The 24,262-nt window shown below is 34.3% G+C and overlaps 1 protein-coding gene across 8 annotated transcripts in view; it reads left to right on the plus strand.

Annotated features, from left to right (window-relative positions):
- The window catches only part of PKIA (cAMP-dependent protein kinase inhibitor alpha), an 89,072-nt gene that overhangs the window by 58,818 nt on the left and 5,992 nt on the right, over positions 1–24,262 (plus strand). For 2 of the 8 annotated variants that reach the window (XM_065519387.2, XM_045398410.3), the window contains 3 exons: positions 17,012–17,149; positions 18,374–18,449; positions 23,369–23,546. In XM_065519387.2, coding sequence (XP_065375459.1) covers positions 18,435–18,449; positions 23,369–23,546 — 193 coding nt within the window. In that variant the 5' untranslated portion in view covers positions 17,012–17,149; positions 18,374–18,434. Of the gene's footprint in view, positions 1–17,011; positions 17,150–18,373; positions 18,450–22,893; positions 22,967–23,368; positions 23,547–24,262 lie in introns of all 8 variants that reach the window. The other 6 variants (XM_045398414.2, XM_045398415.2, XM_045398412.3 and 3 more) reach the window with 5 other exon arrangements.

Raw genomic sequence — 24,262 nt, forward strand, 5'->3', positions numbered from 1 at the left:
CAATTCTGTATTGTTAGATGGAGCATTAACTATGTACCATTTTTGTCTTCGTATGTACTTATCAGTGAGCTATGAAATTGCCTCCCACACCTTATTCTTTTCCTGCATTCTCTTGGGAACAGGAGAAGTTGCTATCAGTTGTTTTTAAAATTTCTACACAGCTGAAAGACTAGTATCACTTAAATAAAGACAGAAAATTGCCCCAAAGTAGGGCGCTTCATTAGGTAGCATAAAGTTCTCATGTGAGAAAGGAAGAATTTCTTTTCTCAGCTGAAAGGTCTCTGAGTACAAAATATTCATAAATAAATATATCTGTGGTTTTGGATTAGATCTCCATCTCTACAATTAATGTCTAAGGGTTATCTTCGGTGACCAGGAAATTTTTATTTTAAAACCATTATTATATAGTATTTGATACATGCAAAGTAATGCATGCAGATCTGTTACATGTAAGTTATGAAATGTAATAAAAACCAACTCTTGCAAACACACCACCAAAACTGAGAACTAGAATCAACACTGCTGAATCTTTCTTTGTGCTTTTCTCTGGTTCTTTCTTTCTTTTTTTTTTTTTTTTTTTTCTGTCATAAATAGCGTAATTCTGCTCTTGGTTTTATATTAACATTCATTTAATTTTTATGTATTTTTTACTAAGTATGGTATGTTTTGTGTTTTATAAAATTGGCATCATACTTTATGTAACTTTGCTTTTTTCCACTCAACATTATTATGTTTCTAAGGTATACCTATTTTGTTTTAGCTAGTATTTATTCGTTGTTACCACTGTATAATACTATGTTGTATAAATGTAAAAAATGTGTATATTATCCTGTTGATGTTATTTGAGTGGTTTTGGATCTATTATTAACAATATTTTATGAGCATCTATTTGAATGTCTCTTGTTACACACGTGCAAGATTTATCTTAACATGTGTAACTAAGATTAGAACTGCTGGGTAATTGGGAATTTGAATATTCAGCTTTAAAAGATAATGCCAAAATGTTTTTCAAAGTTACTGAATGAAGTTGCAGTCCTACAGCCTCACCAGTTAGATCAGCCAATCTAGTTAGCATGAAACCTCAATTGATCTTTGTGCTGGTTTGCTAGGGCTTCCATAACAAAATACCACAGAGTCTGTGGATTCAATAACAGACTGTATTTTTACACAGGTCTGGAGGTTAGAAGTCCAGAAAGGTGTCGACAGGTTTAGTTTCTCCTGAGGCCTCTCTCCTTTACTTGGAGACTACTGCCTTCCTGCTATGTCATTGCGTGGCTTTTTCCCTGTTTGCACGCATCCCTGGAGTCTTTTTCGTCTTACAAGGAATCCAGTCATATTGGATTAGAGCCTCACGCTTAAGACCTTATTTAACCTAAATGACTTCTTTAAAGAGCCTATCTCCAAATGCGGTCAACTGAGGACTGAGGCTTCAACATATGAATATCTGGGGAACGTAATTCAGTCTCTAATAGTTTTAGTTTGCATTTCTTTAATTACCAATAGGTTGAAAATCTTTTCATCTGTTTAATAGTCACTATGTTTCCTATTCTGGAAAATTGTGAAGAATATCTTCTTTCCATTTTCTATTTATCTTTTCATACTTATTTCTCATTGTTATCAAGTTAAATAGGTTTTTGGAGTTTCAGCTTATATCTGCCATCATGCTAATGTTACCTGTTAATAAGAGTCAATTTTCTTAACAAAGAAGAATAAATGTAAAAAGGTTTTAAATGTTGAGGTCAGCTCTGTTCCATAGAAGTTTCTGTGATAATGGGAATGTTCTCAGTGCTGTCTAACACTGTGTCCATTAGCTTTGTGTGTTTTTGAAAAAATAAATGTAAATTAAATTAAATTAAAATTTCAGTACCTGGGTCAAACTAGGCTACCTTTTAAGGGTTCAGAAGCCACATGTGGCTAATGAGTGAACTGTGCAGCTTTAGATGGTTAGATAATGGACCTCTACTGTCCCAGGATTTTGTCTTTGACAGTGGCGTAGTGAGATATTCTATGTAACAGTTATTCTGGCATTAAAAAGAAAAGTTAACTACCATTAGACTCAGCAATCACATTACTGGTTATGTACCTAGTGGAATATAAATCATTCTATTATAAAGACACGTGCATGCAAATGTTCTTTGCAGCACCATTCACAATAGCAAAAACATGGAATCAACCTAACCGCCCATCAATGATAGACTGGACAAAGAAAATACGGTACATATACACCATGGAATACTATGTAGGCATAAAAAAGAATGAGATAATGTCTTTTGTGGGGACATGGATGGAGCTGGAGGCCATCATCCTTAGCAGACTAATTCAAAAGGAGAAAACCAAATACCATATGTTCTCACTTATAAGTGGAAGCTAAATGATGAGAATTCCTGAACACAAAGAAGGGAACAATAGACACTGGGGCCTTTTGAGGGTAGAGCGTGGAAGGAGGGGGAGGAGCAGAAAAGATAACTATTGGGTACTAGGCTTAGTACCTGGGTGGCAAAATAATCTATGAAACAAACCCCTGTGACATGAGTTTACCTATATAACAACCTGCACGTGTACCACTGAACCTAAAATAAAAGTTTAAAAAGTTAACCAAAATGTAAAAAAAAAAAAAAAAAAAAAAAGGATAAAGGAAAGTTAGTTATTCCTAACTTTTCAAAGTAACCTATACGACTACAATTTATATCCTAAACTACTTCTTGACATAAATGTTCACTTTATAGTGAGGTTCATTGTCCCAAAATGGCACATAGCAAAGTATCAAGAGGTATCCTTATTCCTAATATGCTGTAATAGAATGAAGACCTTATCTGGTCTTTAGTGTAATTGGATATTGATCTGTATCAGTCTTCATATTCAAACATATTCAAAATTATCTGCTAGTCCCATGATGGTTGTCTTTGTTTCGTTAAGCTAGTATCAACATGTATAAATAAAGTTTTGATTTTTTTCTCCTAAAATCTCCTATCTGTCCATGTGGAAATGCATCTCTTACTGTTTCCCCCTCTTATAAGCTCTTCTTACAATTTAATATTCTTGAGTCTTATTTCTCCTACCTCTAATTACTTAGAATTTTATTTTAAAAAGTAAGATATCACTGATAAGCCCCTTTTTAGTCTTTTTATAGATGACTTATAGATGATTGAAAGATATTCCAGACAGTGTGTTAAAGTAATAAATAATACTCGTAATCACAAAACCCGAGTCTTAGTCTTCACCTATAAAAATGAACCATGTGAATTCAAGTAAGTCATTTTATATGTAAACTTTATTCTGATTCTAAAATTGTTATGATCGTTTATAAAATTCTGTTTCACTTATGACAAGTCACAAGCCTAAAAAGGTTTTAAAATCTATTTTAAAATTATGAAGACTCAAATATTTTCCCCTGAATTTGATATTAAACTGTAATCATTCATCTTCACTTACAGCATGCTGTAGCTGCAGTTAATAGAAAGACAAAATATTATGTCTTAACATTGTGTACTTGTATGTTAAATGAACACTTTTCTTTAAAATCATGTTCTACCTAAATTATTGATGCCTTTTTCACATTTCCAGTTCCTATGTTGTTACAATCAATCACTTGTAATAGAAAAAAAAAAAAAGAATCAGTCTTTTTTTTCTGTTTGCTAAAAGCTCTCTTTGGAATATCAAGTTTTAAGTTATTAATACAACAAACTTTGGAAAATAAGCTCTCATAATTTCCAACATTAATGCTTTGCTTGACTGGCTTTTAGAACACCATACTCTCACAGTTTTCTTCCTTTTTCACTTCACATTTCTTCCTGGTCTCCTTTGTGATGCCTCCATTTCTTAGTGTTTATTGGTAGAGTGCCCTAAAACTCATTCCTGGCCCTCTACAGTTTTCTGTCTGTGCACATGAGTTTTATTCTGCCATTGCTTCAATAGGCAGATGACTATGACTCCCAAATTCATACCTCTAGCCTTCACCACTCACCCAAACTTGAGACTCATAATTTCCATTTCCTACTAAATATCTCTACTTTATATATCACAGACACTTCAGAATTAGCAAATACTATGAAATAGTTTACTTTTTTCTATCACTTTCACTCCAACTGTTTCCATCTCCATAACTCATCCAGTTGCTCAAGTCAAAAGCTTTGGATTCATCCTTAAACTTTCACTTTCCCACAGTTTCTACATCTAGTCCATGAGAAACTCTTCCACCTCTAACTTTAAAATCTATCCTGAATCCCTCTACCTCTCACCGTCTTCACCCTACTGCAAGCCATCATTGCTTGCCTCACCTAGTGCAACAAGCAGTCTCTTACAGGATCTTCCTCCTTCCCCTCTTGCCACAGCCCTTCTAGTTTATAACCAGTACAATAGCCAGAATAATCTTCCAAAGAAATTTAAACCGGTAACATTACTGTCCAAAACCCCGGCTCCCATCACTTTTAAAATAAAAATTAAACTGCCTTCTTTGACCTACATGGTCTTAGTCAATGTTCATTCTGCCTTACTGTCCAAACTTATTTACCACTTTCCCCCTCACACACTCACCTCTAGAATGTTTTTCCCTAAAAGACTTTTCCAGCATCAGGACCTTTGCACTTGTTATTTTCTGAACCTGGAAGACCTGTAAGATTCCTCAAAATAAGATCTCAGAAGATAGTTGCATTTCATTTTGTGGAGATATTTGGTGAGAGACATTTTGCAAAAGATAGATACATTTTACTTTGGAGGGTATTTACACATTTAGCCATGAGCAAGTTTATTGAATAACAAATACAAAAATGATAGAGTGAAAGTGTGTATTTTAAAGACAGAAATCTGAGGAATTGTAGACATGTGAGTTACACCAATATTTAATGCATGAGAATCACCCGAGGTGAGTTCCAGACAACCATTTCCACCCATAAAGATTCTGAACAGGAAATCAAGAAGGCCTGGGGACCTGCCTTTTGACAAGGTCTTCAGGTGATTCTGCTGCATATGGTTTTACAGACAACCCTTTGAGAAATACCAAGCTGGTATATTTGTTCAGATAAACATGGGCTGGTGCAGAGCACCAATGGTATGCAATTGACCAGCACATTATATGAATCCTGAGTGGCCAAAGATGAAGAGAATCCAATAAAGACCACTACAGATACTATCCCAAGCACTCTTGGCATGGAGACTTAAAAATCCATTCACAGACATGAACTGTTAATCATTGAATTGTGCTATATAATTTTTTAAGTTGTGAGGTATTAAAATATTTAGATAAATATTATAAATTTTGTCACATATTTTATTGCTATAAATGATGCATACATATGTCATCATTATAAAGATACAGAGCATATAGATATAGATATGTAAAGAATATGTAATCTAGGCTTAATTATTTTGCGGATACTGCATATTGTCTTTATAACTTCCTAAAGAACCACTTGTAGTATTTTTAGGAAAAAATATTGTTTTTCTCCATTCTTTACCACTTTCCTTTCCTCATCCTCTTCCTTGTCCTTTCCCTTCTTAAACAATTTAGTCCAAAAGCCATTCGATGAGGCCTAGTAAGCCTTTGACACCATGGGCAGGGTGGGTATACAGGGGATTGCAATGGTTGGGCATTGGCTATTAAAGCCCAAGAAGTAGAAGGAGGGTGTCTGCATGGAGAAGCCTAGTGTGAGATATTGAAAGTTATTGGAGGGAGAGGGGCATCTACATGGGGGAGTGGCCACAGCAACCACTCAATACAGATAGTTATAGTCTGTGCTAGGTGGGGAGAATGTTGTATGGGGTAAAAAAGTGGTAGCAACAATAATTTGTTAAAATACAGGGAGACTGATCTAGTAAGTGAGAATATTAAAAACGAAGGTAATCAGTATTTCTCATTGTCTGAGGAGCAAGTTAAAGTATAATATAGGCAAAAGCTAGAATGAACTCTGGTGGTGGATGAAAATGGGGGAATGAAAGTGCTGGTTTTCAATATGTATAGCAAATATAGAATTAAATATAGATGTAAAGTATATATGTGTGTGACTATAATGTAGATGAAGGTGTTTTCACATGTATGTATGTATGTCTATATACACATAAATCCCATAGCTCAGTCTATTGCAAAGGCCTGGGGCAGCTATTCCCCAATAGCAATGAGCACACCTAGTGTCCAGATCTTGGTGTCTATATACAATTCTCCTATTGAAGGAACCGGAGCTTTCTGGAGAAATGTCTGATTCAGAGCAGAGAAAGCATAAGATGACCCTAGAACATACTGTTCCAAGAATTAAGAAACATATCAAAGAATGATGGAGAGATGTCAAAGGACACATGGCCAAATTGAAGGAATTTCCCCTGGGCAAATCTTAAACAGTCTGAGCGTCAAAATAAGCAATAATAGAAACTCATTATAGTTAATTTAATAAAATGGTCAGTGAGTTTATATCAATATAAATAAATTGAATACATTATGTTTGGTGAGAAATAGGATATTTACATAAGCACAAAGTATCTTGCCACAAAATGTATTAATATTAAAAAAGAAATAAATAACTTTACAGTGGAGAGGACTGGCACCTTTTAATCAAATGAGTAAAATTAGTATCCCAATAAGGGCACAAATTAAAAGTTTGCCCAAGTTGTCTATTGATAGAATGTGGTGAGAATAGAGCTTCACTGACTTTCCTGCCAAAGAACTCATCTTCTGAATCTAATCATGAGACAAACACAAACAGCTAAATCCTACAAAATAACTAGTCTGTATCTTTAAAGGTTTTAAGGGTATGAATTTCAAGGGAAATCCAAGAAAAATTACCAGATAAAAGAAATTAAGAGAGGACAACTCAATGAAACGTGATTTCAGGCGAATCCTTTTGTTATTGAGGGCATTATTGGGATAATTGACAAAATTTCAACAAGTCTGAGGTTTAGACAGTACTATAGTAATGTATCAGTGTTAATTGTCAGATTTTCTTGTTAATAGTTGGATATGTTTGTAGGAAGTGTTTGGGGTTGACAGCTTACTCTCAAATGGCTTCAGAAATAAGCCATTTTTACTGTATTTTTTACTGTCATTTCAACGTTTCTGTGTGAGATTGTATTTAAAAAATTATGAACAAAAGACAAGTCATCCCTGAGTCAGATAATCTTTCTTCAGGCAGCTAGTATAGTTAAAAGCTGTTTACAGTGCTAGTCATTCTAGTCTACTGGTACTAATCTCTCTTGCTAATACCATGTAATTCCAGAAATCAATCTTTCTCTTTCTTTCTTTCTTTCTTTCTTTCTTTCTTTCTTTCTTTCTTTCTTTCTTTCTTTCTTTCTTTCTTTCTCTTTCTTTTTTTCTTTCTTTCTTTCTTTCTTTCTCTCTCTCTCTTTCTTCCTTTCTTTTTTTCTTTCTTTCTTTCTTTTTGAGGCTTTGGGATTTTTTTCCTAATGATGTTTGTATTAGTCCATTCTCACACTGCTATAAGGACATACCCAGGACTGGGTAATTTATGAAGGAAAGGGGTTTAATTGAGTCACAGTTTCACATTGCTGGGGAGGCCTCGGGAAACTTAAAATCATGGTGGAAGGCACCTCTTCACAGGGTGGCAGGAGAGAGAATGAGTGCAAGCAGGGGAAATGCCCAACACTTTTCAACCCATCAGATCTTGTGAGTACTCACCATTACAAGAACAGCATGGGGGGAACCACCCCCACAATTCAGTTACCTCCCTCTTGGTCCCTCCCACAACACGTGAGGATTATGGGATCACAATTCAAGATGTGATTTGGGTGGGGACACAAAGCCAAACTGTGTCAATGTTTTTTACTCTACAAATATCTATAAAATTAGTAAAGTTCTCTGTATTACAATAAAATCAGTAAGATTCATAAGAATGAAAATAAGTTCTTCAAGAATTTTATATATTTCTACCTGCATTCAAATTGGAATAAATGGGCATGAAATTCATAAGAAAAACAAACCATAAGAAGCATTCACACTCACAAACTCAAAACAGTTGAACATGTTTACCCTGTAAGAGGGCGATGGTAAAACAGCAGGGTAACAACTATATGTCCAAACAGAAATGTGACCTTTTAAATCATCCATGTCAGGCCAGGTAACAACTGGGCAATTCAGCAAACAAATTTTAAAAAATTCCTGTATTCAATGATTTCTTAAATCCACACTTAGAAAAATGAAAAACTTGTCTTTAACTCTCAGAATCCTGGGCACTTATTAGTTAAAGCAAAGCTGTTGTCCTATTGGCCTATACCTGGTTATAAATAGCAGCAAGACATGAGAACACCCAGGGACACTGAATGGGCTTTCTAAATATAGCTTTTTCTTACTTCAAAGGCCTTTTAGAAGAATACCACACTTCATGAAAACTTGCCCTTTATGAAGGGCACACAGACACTAAGGTCAGCAATTTTTAGACCTCAACAAGTTTTGAAATATTTCTTTAGTTTGAGAATCCACATTTTGGAGGCATGAAAACTGAAGTGCAGAGAAATTAATATTTTTCCCAGCATCAGATGGCAAGCAAGTACTGTAAAAATTATGGCATTGAATCCCCTGTCTTCTAATCAATTGAATGCCGCTTGTAACAGGTTGCAGTAACTGCTTATTTTCATTGCCCTCAACACCACGTTCCTTCTATGCCTCATCCGTCTTGCTTTTGTGAGAAGGATGATAGTATTACCTGCAAGTATTAGCTGTGAGAAATATTTTTCAATTTTACTTTTTTGTAACTCACTCTTGAAATGCTGTTTCTGTGTTAAAAATTTGTGAGAACATTTTCCTTTCTTCTTTAAATGACTCTGCTTGCATTTGCACTTACAGGTGAATTACTGTATAACGTTAAGTATAAAAACACATTTTAGTAGAGGAGATTATAGTTGGAGACAATAAGGTGGGGACTGGAGTTATCATACCTTAGAGGGAGATGGCAGAGAGAGGCAATGTTGGCTGGACCTAATCTATTCTAGCCTTCCTTAACCTATTTATGCCTAGTGTTCCATTATTGGAACGCTAAACTTGTGGGAGTCATTTACATCCCACTGCTCAAGGTCGTCACCAAAGTCTGACTTTTCACAAAAGAAATTTGCAACCTCCGGCATCAATGGGTTAATTGAAGTCCCAGAGTGATTTCTGTTGTTTGCATTGCCACAGGCGAGGGAATACAGAAAGCAACAAGATTTTTGTGTTTTCCCATTTCATATTAATTTCCTAAGGATTTCTATAAGACTTGAAATATATATGTAAAACAGCTTATTTTTAATACTCATTTGCATTTTAACATGTTGTTAAGTAGCATTTAAACTCAATAGTTATGCTTAACCCTGTTCTATAATTTCTAAAAGTACTAGGAAGAGTGAGAGTGTGTGTGTGTGTGTGTGTGTGTGTGTGTGTGTGTGTGCTGCCTTTGCAACCAATAAAATAAAGCTCAGTTGAAAAACAATTATTTTCATGTAGATAATAATCAGATTTGATAGTGGGGCCAGCAATTGGTAAGTTTAAAAGTCACCCTAGGTGACTTATATATGCAGCTGGGTTGAACACCTCTATTCAGATGAAGCACTTAGTTGGAAGTATAGCCAAGCAAGGCTATAATTTCACATCTGAAAACTGTTTTATCCTGAGTTATTTGCATAGTGCTTATTCTATGTGTTTATAGTGTCTTTGGTTGTGTTATAAGATATTAAAAGTTGGTGTGAATTAAAGAAGTAACATGCAATGATTAAAGCCTAGAAGATAAGCACCAGATCTTCTAATTATCACTCAAATGAGTTTGGTTGACACAAAATATTATGGGAATTAGACACAAACATTGTTAATGCATAATGCTGAAACAAAAAGTCTTATAGTTATGTAAATATGAAAGACATTCTAATTTGTACCACAAGGTAATGAATTCAAGCATTTTTATTTTTAAGTATTTACTTTGTGCCCTGAATTGTTCATAAAACACTTTCCTAAAATTTAGAGTGCAAACTAGAAAATATAAATCTCAAGTAGTTTGTATTGTAGTCAAAGGAAAGATTTTGAGATCCTTTAATGTATCAGTTCACAGAAACCTCTTCATCAGATGGATTGGTATTTATTTGTTAAAATTAATGTTTACCATTTTAAATAGTTTCTTGAACATTCCTGGTAATGGAATAGAGTCATAATAACAATTTCTAGTCTTGATAATAGAGTCAATAGTAGAGCTGCTCATATTGATTGCAACTTTGATAATATACAACGTGTCATGATTTTTCCAGATAACAACTTGTCTCTTGGCCAAAATAAATACACATATTGTTTATCTTGTTACCTTATAAATTTTTTTATTTTGTTAATATTGTGATTTGATCACATCTTTTCACTAATATTTAAAAATAGTTCAGTGGATAATCTCATTTTGAACTGTCTATTGATTGCTATATTCATTATATATTTTATATACATGGGTATATTTCTCATTAGCCAAATGAATACTTTCTTATTTACACTTACATTTAAATCACATTTCTGTTCTTCAGTATTTTCTTTTCTCTAGAGCCTATTCTACTGACTTAAAATAGCCTGAAAAATTTGAAAATTATATTTAAAACAAGTGTATGGAAAATCTTTGAAATAACTTATAACAGTGTCAGAGAAAAAGAGGATTACACATTTTACTGAAAAGCATTCCATTAATAAAAAGATTAACAAAAAATTCTAACAACATTCAGACAGGTAATAGCAATGAAAAACATTAATTATGATACTGAACAATTACATTTGCAAAAAATGCTATATAGGAAATTAGCATCTGCAGAGAAGATATTATAAATTGGCAGTGATTATGTGTAGATTTAAAATATGTTGAAACATGGTCATGGCAACTGTTTTTCTTTTTGGCTGAAAAGAGGCATATTGAAGTGTTTAAGCACTTTTTCAGTTGTAGTAGATATTTAGACACTACAGAAAGTGCTTGCAGAATAGCAGATATTAACATGTGTATGAAATATGTGTTTTTAATTAATGCATTGTCATTCATTCAGAAAAGATCACCGAGTTTAACTTAAATATAGCATTGTGACATATTAAAATGGCATTCTTAGACTTTCCATGTTGCTGTTCCTTTTGCCTTCACTAAACAGCACTGGCCTCTCATTTATCCAAGTTAGAAATCTAGACGCAATTCTAAAATTGTCAACCTAGAATCCCCTACCTTCATGCTTCCCATTCAATAAATCACTAATTTCTGACTCTCCTATTTCACCAGGCAGTCTTCTCCACTGTACCCCTGCTCTCTTATTCTCATGGCCTAGCGTCTCTGCCTCAACCTGCCAATCGAAGTCACTTCTAGTTCATTATGAGCAGGGTCATTTTTGAGCTTTCCCCCATCCTGGGCAATTGCACTTTTGGAAGCTCCATACTACATTTTATCAAATATATTAAAATGTACCAAATCACATATTTAATATAATTTATTACATAACTAAGTAGGAGATGCATTTTATGAGTTGTAATATTAGTGCTGATAATATTAAATAAACATACTTTTAATCTCAATTTTGCATTTTAAAAACTACTTTGGAAGCCTTTTTTTAGGTGTCAATATTTTTCTAGGTCTTCTCAAGAGAGTGTGCTTTTACTATCACAAGGCAAAACAGCCCTGACAGTGAGGCAACTGAATATGAGGACCATCATCTGGATAATTAAACCAGATTTGTGGGAGATGGAATAGGAAGTCTTTGTAGAACAAATACAGAAATCAAGAAAAAGATGGTGGTGTCATTAATACTCTGCATAGCAGATCATAATATTCAAAACCCAGATACTGTTGAGATATCAATAGACTGTCACCCTATGGAGTAATACTTCAAAACATAATGTAAACTACTTACATATTTAAAAAGAAATATTGATGGCAAACCATTAACAGAAAATGAAGTAAGTTTATACCCCAATGCAAATATTGGAAAATGGTAACTGTAAATGGTTGAATCACCTACTAGTTTCATGACTTAAGATTTCTAAACCTTTATTATTTAATCTTTAAAAGTGAAATAATGAGAATACTATTTTGAGAGAGTTCTTAAGAAATTTAAGTTATATACTCCATATACAAAGAGTGTGATATCTGGCACATATGTGATATTTATTTTTGTTATTGCTATTATTCATAAGGCACTATTAAATCGTAGCAGTTTTGTTATTCTTATGGTCAGTATTATATCTTGGAACAGACCAGAAAATATTACTGAACTTGACTAGATCCTTTTTGTGATTTTAAAGATGAAAAGTTAATATAAGTTATTTTGAGAACTGTGTCAGTGTTCTAAAATCCTTTGAAAATCTAAATATTTATTTAACATAGGAGGAAAACTCATAGATAAATGAGAGGTTATAGATTTTAAAAGTATCTTTCTTCCTCGGACTCTTACAGAGCCAGTCAAGGAAAAGACAAAATAAATAATTTGGCAAGTGTTATATAACAAAGAACACCACCAGCCCCAGGCCCTTAATGCGTTTGCGATTTTGATATGAATAAACCCTGCTCCCCTTTCTGACGTCAGTACTGCCGCTGACTGGGTAAGACATTGGTCAAGTCGATTAACCTCTCGCTGCTTTTGTTTCTTCTTTTGTAATGTGCAAGTAATATTACTTGTCACTTGCCAACCAGCAGTACTTCTGCAGCTAATTGACTGTCTCAGCAGGGGTATTGCAAAGATTAGCAGATAAATGATTTATAATCCCTTTGAAATATTAAATAAATGAATAAATGATATAAAAAGCCGTAACAAGAGAACAGAACAAATTATTCTATGCTTTAATTTGCTACTTTCATCTTATATATTTGATGAAAAACTTAAAAGAGGGAGCCATCAACAAAGTGAAAATAGGTTAGATTACTCGGGACTCTAGGTGCTTTCTATTGCTGTTATTTTAAAAAGTATTTTGTTATCATTGTGAATATAAGAAAAGAAAGTGCTAGAGATCATAATTGCATTTATCTTCTTAAGTTTATAAAAAATATTTTATTAGACAGGAAAATGAACTGGGTAAGAATAAGGACACAAGCTCTCTTAGCCTAGTTTTACTATGAACAACTGTATGACCTCGATCAAGTTACTTACACAAGGAGGATCTTGAGTAAGATAATCAAGAACAATCTACACAATACGTTTTGTGGATTTAGGAGCAAAATACAAAACTCTGTGCCATATGTTGCAGTGGATTTGAAAATCAAAGACCCAGAAATATAATATAAAGAGGTCAACGTGAAAATAATAAATTCTCATATAAGACAGAATTAAATCAACACAATAACAAAGTTATTTATTCTACCTGGAGATGGAGAAAGAGTGTAACTGGAAAGATGAAAAAGGTTGAGAAGACCAACAGGAGAATACCAAGAGTATTACATGTGCTGCTGTGATTGGACCTTATTATGAACAGAAGGGATACTGTGAGAAACGAGGCTAGTAAAGTAGATTGGCTTCAAACTCTTAAGGGCCATCAAAAAATTGAACTATGTTTTGTGGGTTCCTAGGAACAACTGAAGATTTTTGAGCACTATTTATGTTTTATAAAGTTAATTCTGCTGACCCTTTAAAGGGTAAATTGGAGAAGAGATTTAGATAAGTTGAGTTGTTAGACTACAGTTGCAACAGTCAAGAAAGAGATGATGAAGGTTGTTGCCAGAAGAATGGAATGAAGAATATTTAAGAGAGATTGAATAGATGGAATTAACTAGTGAGTTTTGAGAAATTATTGGATGTGAAGAATTAGTGAGAGGGAGTAATTGAATACAATTCTGAGATTTCTATTATTGATACCTGAGAAAAAAGTGGAGATATAAACAAAATAATAGAAAGAATGAACAGTTTTGTGAGCAGAGGTGGAGATGAGGAAAGCAAGAGATCCCATTTTGAATATACTGAATTTGAGATTTTTAAAGACATCCATAGTGGAGTATTTAACAGTCAGTAGAAATTCTCTAGTGAAGCTTTAAAAAAATATCAGGTCCCAGAATTATAGATTTGAGTAGCATCAATTCACAGGTGGCAGTTAAGGTTATTAGGGTAAATGGGATTACCAGAAAGAGCATAAAAAACAAAAAGGAGAATAAAGATTTATTTTAAGAGATAAGTAGTGGGAAAAGCAAGAAGTACAGGAAGATTATAAAGCAGCCAAAAGACTACAGTAACTACGGCAGCCAAGAGAGAAGAACATTTCAAAAAGAAAAAAAAGACCAGGTGCGGTGGCTCACACAGGTAATCCCAACACTTTGGAAGGCCGAGGTGGGTGGATCACCTGAGGTCGGGAGTTCGAGGCCAGCCTGACCAACATGGAGCAACCTCATCTCTACTAAAAAAACAAAATTAGTTGGGCATGGTGGTGCATGCCTGTAATCCAAGCTACTCAGGAGGCTGAGGCAGGAGACTCTCTTGAACCCGGGAGACAGAGGTAGCGGTGAGCCAAGATTGTGCCACGGCACTCCAGCCTGGGCAACAAGAGCAAAATTGCAACAACAACAACAACAAAAAGAACAACAAAAAAACTGCCATGTAAAATGCTATATACAATTTGATATGAATGACTATTGTGAAAAGACTTGCATTTGGTGAATAATCTGTAGTGATAGTTCCTGGGAAAACAGTTCTCCTTAGATATATGTATAAAATTACAAGGGGAATTAAAAATAAAGCAGTGTAGAGGAAGCAGGGAAAACTAGTATCTACCTCTTTTCCTATATGGGAGTAAATGAAATAAAAAGAGATGAATGTCTTAAAGAACATACAGGATTGATTGTTCCATTGCACTCCAACCTGGGCAACAAAGCGAGACCCTGTCTCAAAAAGAAAGAGAAAAAAAAGAAAGAAAGAGAAAAAAATACAGAGTTAAAAGATAGAAGATTTTATAACAGGGAAAATGTAAGCAATTTGAAAGATGTTAAAGAAGTAGCTGAAGTAAAATCGTGACTCCAGAAGCAAGAGGCAGAATTGAAGGAATGATAATGGAGGCGAAGATAGAATCAAGAGCACCAGTCAGGTATTAATAATGGTGGGCAAAAGGACTCTTGAATAAAGAGATGGATGACTTTAAATGTGACAATAAAGAAAGAGGATTGAAGATGATTGATGACCTTGGTCTCCACAAAGTTATTAGGTAAGATTTGCTATGGGGAGTAAGAAAGGAAGATACAAATAAAATTTAAAGAGCATAGAAAAAAAAATTGTTTTTATTAGGGATAGTATAGGGGTAAACCAGAAATTAGTATAAGGATTTATGAGTAGCTTTGAGGTCACTCATTGCCCAATTATAAAAATATTTTCTAAGAAAGATAATACTTCTAACATTTTAAACATTTACAGGTGAAGTTTCTCATTTTAAAGTTTTTATGTGTTAAACATTGTAGGGGGAAAAAGTATTTGAGTCTGATCTAAAGAAAGTTTGAGAGGAGAAATGAAGTAATGTTGCCATTCGGGGAGGGGGGGAAAGGCTGACATTTGCAGGAATTATGCAAAAGCAAGGCGGGGGTGGGCAGGGAACTGCTGGCACTTTTGCACTAAGCAAGTCAGCGGCACCAAACTTTCCTAGTGATCTATGTATTCTGCACCCCTACACACTCACAACTAGTATTTTTTTTAGTGCCAGGCTTACCTAAGAATGTACTTGATGCAGCAGTAAAAAAAAAAAAAAAATTCATTTTCTTGAATCTCGACCTTTGAGTACACATCTTTTTAATATTCGTGTGATGAAATGGGACATCTCATGAAGTACTTCTGTTGTGTATCAAACACATGGTTATCACAAGTAAAGCACCTTGTGCAACTGTGGGTTGAGAGCTGAGCTAGACACTATTTTCTTGGATCACCATTTTTACTTGAAAGAAGTGACAGGCAAACTGCAGTTGTACAAACTTGGACATTTGGCAGAGATTTTCTTGAAAATGAACAAAGTGACCTTGTCACTTCTAGGAAAGCAAAATCTAACAGTATCTTTTGCCAGTGAAAAAAATCTGAACTTTCAAACAAAAGTTATAATTTTGGAAAACTTCTTATCTGCCCCTGTGAATTTGTCAGTTTCCCAATTCTTAAAGACTTTTCAGATGAGATAGGTGGTATTGCTAACAAATGTGATATTGTATAATTAAATGTGCTACCATTTGGGAAATTTACATAACCCAGTGTACCAATATTTTCCAGATGACCAATGTCTGATAGTTTAAAAAAAAAAAAGGAAAAAAATGTGTGGACAAAAGACCATTTCAAACTGCAAGAAAGACAATGGGAACTTTCTAAAGGCAGAGTATGGAAAGCATATTCATATGACTTTAGATTCCACATTGAAGAAAAGCCACAATTATCTGAAAAAGCTATTAAAATTCTCCTCACTTTTCCAGCTAAAATAATAATATCTCTGTTAAGCCAGATTCTCTTATATACTTCAACTAAAACAACATATTAAGAGAGACTGAATGCAGAAGCAAATATGAGAAGCCAGATGTCTTTTATTAAACCAGACATTTGCAAAATTAAGCCAGAGAGTTACAAATGTAAATCAATGCCACGCTTGTCACTATTTATTTATTTTTTTGCTTTGGAGAATATATTTTATTGTCATTAAATATTTATATAAAGTGTAATGGGTTTATTAATAGTATTTGAGGTGAATTAGTAATTATTTAATTTTTTCAATTTTTCTAATTTCCGATATGTTAAATATTGGTAGATTTATCCCTGGCAAATGAAAGCTAAGTGGAGTTCTTCATAATTTTTGAGCATGTAATAGATATCTGAGACCAAAACAATTCAGAAATACTAATGTAGACCAAGCATTAAACACGTAGTAAACTGCTCAAGGGCTTTAAACATGCTTCCCATGATTTCACAAAGTCAAAGTTGAGAAGTTGTATAATTGCATTTTGTAACAGTGGAATAAGGAGAATTTTCTTTCTTTTTTTTTTTCTTTCTTACTTAAATCATAGTATTCAGATTAAAGAGAAGTCTTCAGTGCATGCTAATGACATTCTCTCCATTCTTTCCTCCAAGTCTGTGAGTCTCATTTCATGTGTCCCATTTACAGGAGTAAAATTAGCATGTTATCCAGTCACCATTTGGCTCATGACTCAATGTCACTATAAAAATCATTTTAGCAACATCATAGTCCCAACTTCTAGAATCCATCGATGTGGAACACTTCAGTTTGTTTAACGTAGGAGACGTAAGTACATGCTTTTCATAGCCTCTTGAAATCTATCTAAATCTATAAATTCTACTATAGTAATACCTTTTGCTTTATTCACTCAAAAAATTTGTGTGTATGGAATTTTAAAAAGATAGCATAAAAAAGGAAAACACAGATCATGAGTCTCAGTTTTGAAATCCATTATATAAAGAATTTGTAGAGCAGCAATATTGCTTCTGTTGCTAAAGAGTAAGAGAGTGAGGCTGTTTTAAGAATGGGGAAAAGAAAGAGCAAGCTTATTTCTAATTCATAGATTTTGATTGAATTTTTAGATGTCAGGTTTTAGAGATTTATGCTTTAAAATTTAATACAACTTTAAATAGTTCAGTATTTAAATAATGAAGTGTCCATTTCCCTCTTTTCCCTATCCCATAGGGCCGAATATTAGTATAATTGCATCTTTGGTATAACTGGATACAAAAGAGTAACACCATATTACCTTGTCTGTATTCAATACTATCATTTGGTTATGTCTAGAAAATTCCAATTATAGCAACATAGACAGGAAACTCTAGTAAAGAGTCAAAGACTACTTTTAATAAGTTTTCCAGATTTTTCCCTGATTATTTTTATAAAGTCAGAATATGTGCTACTTGCTGGTCTATTACACTTCCATCTGCTGCTGACATTTATCTGGCTTTTTTTGAATTTTGTAATTTTGGGGGGTGAATATCTGTCAACCATAATTTTTATGGCTGTTCTCCAGAATTTCAAAGCAGAAGTACAAGTCATCTATACAGGTATACTTGACGTAAAAGATATTTATCTCTCGGAGTCATATCACTAAATTAGCAGTGTCTAAATGCTTGACTGAAAAAAAAAAAAAAACCATAACCACCATGCAGGTAAAAATATCTATTTTTGAGCACTTAAGGGGAATTAACTAAAAGCACTATAATCATAGAGAAAATCTGGAGTATACAATATATATTTTGTTTAAAAATGTAATTGTATGCTTTCCTTCATTCACATATTTGGTGTGTGTTGTTTGTTAGCTATTGTTCTTTTATTGGAAAATAGACCTATTTAGAGAAAGAAAACATAATTAGCAATGAAATATTACTTTTATAGCAATAGCTATTTGTATTATAATAATTATATTGGCAAGTGTAATTGGATATCCATTACTTAGTTTCCATGTTACTTTAAAGATGCAGAATTGGATGCCCATTGAACTAAAAATATATTTCAACTTTACAGGAATAACCTCTTCTCACAATTGTCCACATTGTCTTTCATTCAATTGAAATGAAAGCTATATATGAAGATTTTAAAAGTAAGCACAATATACTTTTATGTCTCTCATAACCTCATTTCTTCCTTCCTGTGTTCATTACTTGGGAGTGGACTAAATAAAAATTCAGAGTAAGTTGTTGGTTACCCTCGTACAAGTAGGATTGCCACCAGGATCTTTTAAAAATCCCAAATAGATAAATCATAATACAAGACACTTTCTTTTAATATATACCTTCCCATGGAAATTTTTACCACTTTCTCTGCCTCATTTTTGGTATTTCAAATTTTTTAAAAACTATTTTCAGCAAGGAGAATTAGATATAAAACCCTACAAGGGTATGTATTATTATGGCAGTTAGAAATGATAATGGCAAAAAACAGGGACCTTTATTGCAAAGTACACCGCCCTTTACAGAAAACCCAAAGACATATACCCATAGTTTAAGTCATGGTAATATGTATGATTTCATGGTTACTTAAAATCTCTGAGACTTATTTTCTTCATCTGAAAAATGAGGATTTGTTTTCCTATTTTACAGCATTGTTATCAGATCAGAAATAATAGCACTTGTGCTTTTTTAAGCCTATTTGTTTCTTTATTTGTTTTTTTGAGATGATGTCTATCTCTGTCACCCAGGCTGAAGTGCAGTAGCCCAGTCTTGGCTCACTGCAACCTCCGCCTCCTGGGTTCAAGTGATTCTCCTGCCTTGGCCCCCTGTACAGCTGAGATTACAGACGTGCGCCACTACGCCCAGCTACTTTTTGTATTTTTAGTAGAGACGAGGTTTCACCATGTTGGTCAGACTGGTCTTGAACTCCTGACCTCGTGATCTGCCTGCCTTGGCCTCCCAAAGTGCTGGGATTACAGGCATAAGCCACCATGCCTGGCCTAAGCCTATGTTTTTAAAAGCTATAAAAAGAGACTAAGATTGAAAATTATTGTGAAAAGAGCTTGAATATGTCTTGTGACTCCACCTCTCCTTAAATATTTATAAGATGTTTTTGCTAGGTTGATGTGCATGTTCAGTTCTAAACCTTTGAAGTAATGTAGAAACCAAACACTGTGTTGGTTAATGGTAATGCAGATAATGAAAATATCTTTACCACTAATAACACTGAATTATTCCAAGATCCAAAAACTTTATTCAAACTCTGACTTACTCATAGACAGGCTGCCTGGTAAAGTAAAAAGTGTGGGCAGGAACTTTGCAGACTTAAGTTCCAAGTACTTAATTCATTAACTATGTGAATATGGGCAGATTAAATTATTAACTATGTGAATATGGTCAGATCACTTGAATTATCTGGTCCTCAGGTTCTTCATCTATAAAACTTCTAGACTGAAGTAGATGAATTTTTAGGATTTAGTAATTTAGTACAATCAGGAAGCAGGAAAGTTTTCTGTGGTCACCGATAAAAGGTGATTAATATATTTCTTCCTCATTGGTCAGTTCTATTTAACATATTCTTATTTAACACTAGCAAACAACTCTGCTAGAAATTGTATGTGATTAAAATATTAACAAAATGCAGTTTCTGCCTTATTAGAACCTGTAATGGGTATCAAGGGAAAGAAATGAGGGAAAATATATTCTCCAACATGTGTCATGTTAATGGGCAGTGGGTAATGACATGAGAGGTGGAAGGAAATAAAATCAATAGCATGTCTTAGAAAGACAGGTCAATTCATCCAAAAAAGAAAGAATGGTGATTATACTGAGAAATGTTGTTTGAAAAAGGAAGAATTTTTAGAGAATTTGTAACAGATGTCCTGTATCTTCTCAGAGGAAGATGCAGCGTCGTCTCTTAAGGTAGGTGGTGTCTGGTGTGTAGACTGGAAAGGCTTTGGAATCCTTCCCAAAGAGAATAGCATAAGGAAGAGTCAACTAGAGGTGAACCGAAGAATTTCTGGGCAACTCCATCCAAGTGTATACTAATAATAGAGCCAGAAATTTCTAGTTGAGCCAATTGGCACAATTTTGTGACTTTTTCTGGTAACACTCAACCACCCAGTACTGAGATCAGAGAAAATATACTATAGTGTTTTCCCAGCAGTGAAGTGTAGGTACAGAAGTAAAGATAACAATAGATCAAAGGAACTTCTTGATGCTAATAAAAAAAACTACATAAAGTAGTGCGTAACTGATTCAAGTAGGGCTGGACCTAGAGGAAACTAAAAAGTGATTCAAGGAATTAAAGACAGCATCAGTATAAAGAATTGGTTCATTGAGTATAAGAGAAAAGAGAAAGAAAAGGTGGCTGTGACGAGAGGAGAGAATTTCCAAATTCAGAATTTTACAAATGAGGTGGTTTTGGTTTATTTTTGTTTGTTTTGCTTCCAACTTTTATTTTAGGTTCAAGGGGTACATATGCAGGTTTGTTACATGGGTAAATTGCATATTTAGGGGGGTTGGTGTGCAGATTATTTTATTACCCAGGTAATAAGCATAGTACCCTATAGTTTTTTGATCCTCACCCTCCTCCCACCTTCCATCCTCAGATAGGCCCTGGTGTCTATTGTTCCCTTCTTTTGTCCATTTGTACTCAGTTTATATGTGAGAATGTGCAGTGTTTGGTTTCCTGTTCCTGCATTAATTTACTTAGGATAATGGCCTTCAGCTCCATCCATGTTGCTGCAACAGACATGATCTCATCCACTGTTGATGGGCATTTAGGTGGATTCCATGTCTTTGTTATTGTGAAAAGTGCTGATGAACATACGTGTGCATGTGTCTTTATGGAAGAATGATTTATATTCCTTTGGGTATATACCCAGGAATATGATTGCTGGGTCTAATGATAGTTCTAAGTTCATGGAGAAATCTTTAAAATGCTTTCCAGAGTGGCTGAGCTAGTTTATATTCCCATCAGTAGTGTAAAAGTGTTCTCTTTTCTCTGCAACTTCACCAGCATCTGTTAATTTTTGAATTAATTAGTAATAGCCACTCTAACTGGTGTGAGGTGGTATCTCATTGTAGTTTTGATTTGCATTTTTCTAATGATTAGGTTGGCCAGTTTTTCGTATGCTTGTTGGCCATGTGTGTATCTTCTTTTGAGAAGTGTCTGTTCATATCCTTTGCCCATTTTTAATGGAGCTGTTTGGTTTTTGCTTTTATTTATTTATGTATCTATCTATCTATCTATTTATTTATTTATTTATTTATTTATTTCGAGATGAAGTTTCACTCTTTCCACCCAGGCTGGAGTGCAGTGGGCGTGATCTCAGCTCACTGTGACCTCTGCTTCCCAGGTTCAAGTGATTCTCCTGTTTCAGCCTCCTAAGTAGCTGGGATTACGGGCACCCAACACCAGACCTGGCTAATTTTTGTATTTTTAGTAGAGACGGAGTTTCACCATTTTGGTCAGGCTGGTCTCGGACTCCTGACCTCAGGTGATCCACCCACCTTGGCCTCCCAAAGTGCTGGGATTACAGACGTGAACCACCGCTTGTTGATTTGTTTAAGTTCCTTTTCAGTTCTGGATATTAGAATTTTGTCAGATGCATAATTTGAGACTATTTTCTGCCATTCTGTGGTTTATCTGTTTACTCCGTTGATAGTTTCTTTTGCTGTGCAGAAGCTCTTTAGTTTAATTGTGTCCCCTTTGTCAATTTTTGCTTTTGTGGCAATTCTTTTTGGAGTCTTTGACATAAATTCTTTGCAAGGGCCTATGTCCAGAATTGTATTCCCTATGTTTTCTTCTAGAGTTTTTACAGTTTTAGGTTTTACATTTAAGTCTTTAATCAATTGAAATTGACTTAGTCTTTGAATTGATTTTTGTACATGGTGAAAGGAAAAGGTCCAGTTTCAATCTACATGTGGCTAGCCAGTTATCCCAGCACCATTTATTGGAGAGTCCTTTCCCCATTGCTTGTTTTTGTCAATTTTGTTGAAGATCAGATGGCTTTAAGTGTGGCTTTATTTCTGGGTTCTCTAACCTGTTTCATTGGTCTCTTTGTCTGTTTTTGTACCAGTGTCATGCTGTTTTAGGTTACTGTAGCCTTGTAGTACAGCTTAGAATTGGGTAGTGTGATGCTTCTGGTTTTTTATTTTTATTTTTCTTAGGGTTGCTTTGGCCATTTGGGCTCTTTTTTGGTTCTTTATGAATTTTAGAATGATTTTTTTCTAATTCTGTGGAAAGTATCATTGGTAGTTTGCTAGGAATAGCATTGAATCTGTAAATTGTTTTGGGGAGTATGGCCATTTTAATGATAGAAATGAGAGGGTTTTGAGTAATCAGTTTTTATACCTTTTTACATTTTATTTCCAAGATTTAATCAAGAGTATATGTTATTCCTCTCAAGTAATGACTTACTGAGGGGAGCGTAGGGGCTGTTTTTCTGGACTGAGAGCAGTACTTGATCACTGAAAATATTTAGAATTGCTGGTGCATGGTGCATAGTGGTAATAAAAAGCAAACTGAATTTTGGTCCATTTCGTTAACAAATTGTACAGACAATGCTCTCACTTACTGCTTATCCCTAGGATGAACTACTTTTCACTCAACGCCCCCCACCTGATCGCAAGTTCTCTCTGGAGTTGAAGAATGACTAAAATGGTATTAGAGAAAGATAATTTTATAATGTAAACTAAATGTCAACAAACTATGGCATGTAGGCTAAATCTAGCCCATTCCCTATTTTTGTTAATAAAGTTTGTTTATAACATTTATTTTACGTATTGGCTGTGGCTGCTTTTTTACTGTAAGGACAAAGTTGAGTAGTTGGAATAGAGATCATGTGACCCTAAATATGTACTACCAGGCCCTGTACATTAAAGGTTCCCAGACCTTTGATTTAAATATTTAGGATCAGAAAAGGCATTACTTGTTTTGTGAACCTGCAAACAGGACAGTTGTTTCACATTCATATACTAGGTTGGTAGTTTAACAGTTGTCTTTGTTAAATGTTTAGCATTGACTACCATTATATTTACCTATTAATTTTACTTTCTTTTGTAGTCCCTGCTATGTGGATATTTGGTAGCAATGACTGATGTGGAAACTACGTATGCAGATTTTATTGCCTCAGGAAGAACAGGTAGAAGAAATGCAATACATGATATCCTGGTTTCCTCTGCAAGTGGCAACAGCAATGAATTAGCCTTGAAATTAGCAGGTCTTGATATCAACAAGACAGGTAAGTCATCTGGCACACATTTCTCTGTAAGCATGGAATGATTTGCAGCATTTTACTAAGTGGGATTGAGGCACTAAAGTCATCTTTGAAAGTAATCTAATATAAAGAGTTTTAAACAATCTAAGGCAAGATGAAAGTCTGAGACTAATCTCTTAATCAATCCTGCTCTATTTTCAGTGATGTCTCTTTAGAAGGCTTCTCACTTAAATGCAGAGTCCTTAATCTGATTTTATTAATGCAATCAATAAAACACATGGTGTGTTTTTTTAAAGCCTAATTTCTACAAAAGCTGAAATTGCTTATGTACAGTATTTAACTAAGTTGGAGCGCCTACCTTTGACAATATTGGCCCCCTCTAACATTTACTAGATAGATATTTAACAAGATTTGCAGGTAATTCTGATAGACTTCAATTCTAAAAACAATTTTAGAAAAACAGAGTCTCCAGGGCTAATTTTATTAAGAATGGAAGTAAAATGATCTGTTACATTAGTAAGTCTTAGGTAAAAGGGTCTTTGATTTCCCATTCCAGATAGAATGGGTTTGTGAAAAATATGTCTCCTTACTGGGTCTGGAATTCTTACCCAAGGAGTCTATCTTCATTAATGAAAAAGAAAAACAAGTTTGATGGATTAAAATACTTGACAGTTTTACTTCTGAGTATTAGAATAAGTTCCCTGACAGTTCCTCCACCCGTAGCTTTTGCAGATATCAAA

Source organism: Macaca fascicularis, chromosome 8 (assembly GCF_037993035.2).
Source record: "Macaca fascicularis isolate 582-1 chromosome 8, T2T-MFA8v1.1".
Lineage (NCBI taxonomy): Eukaryota > Metazoa > Chordata > Mammalia > Primates > Cercopithecidae > Macaca > Macaca fascicularis.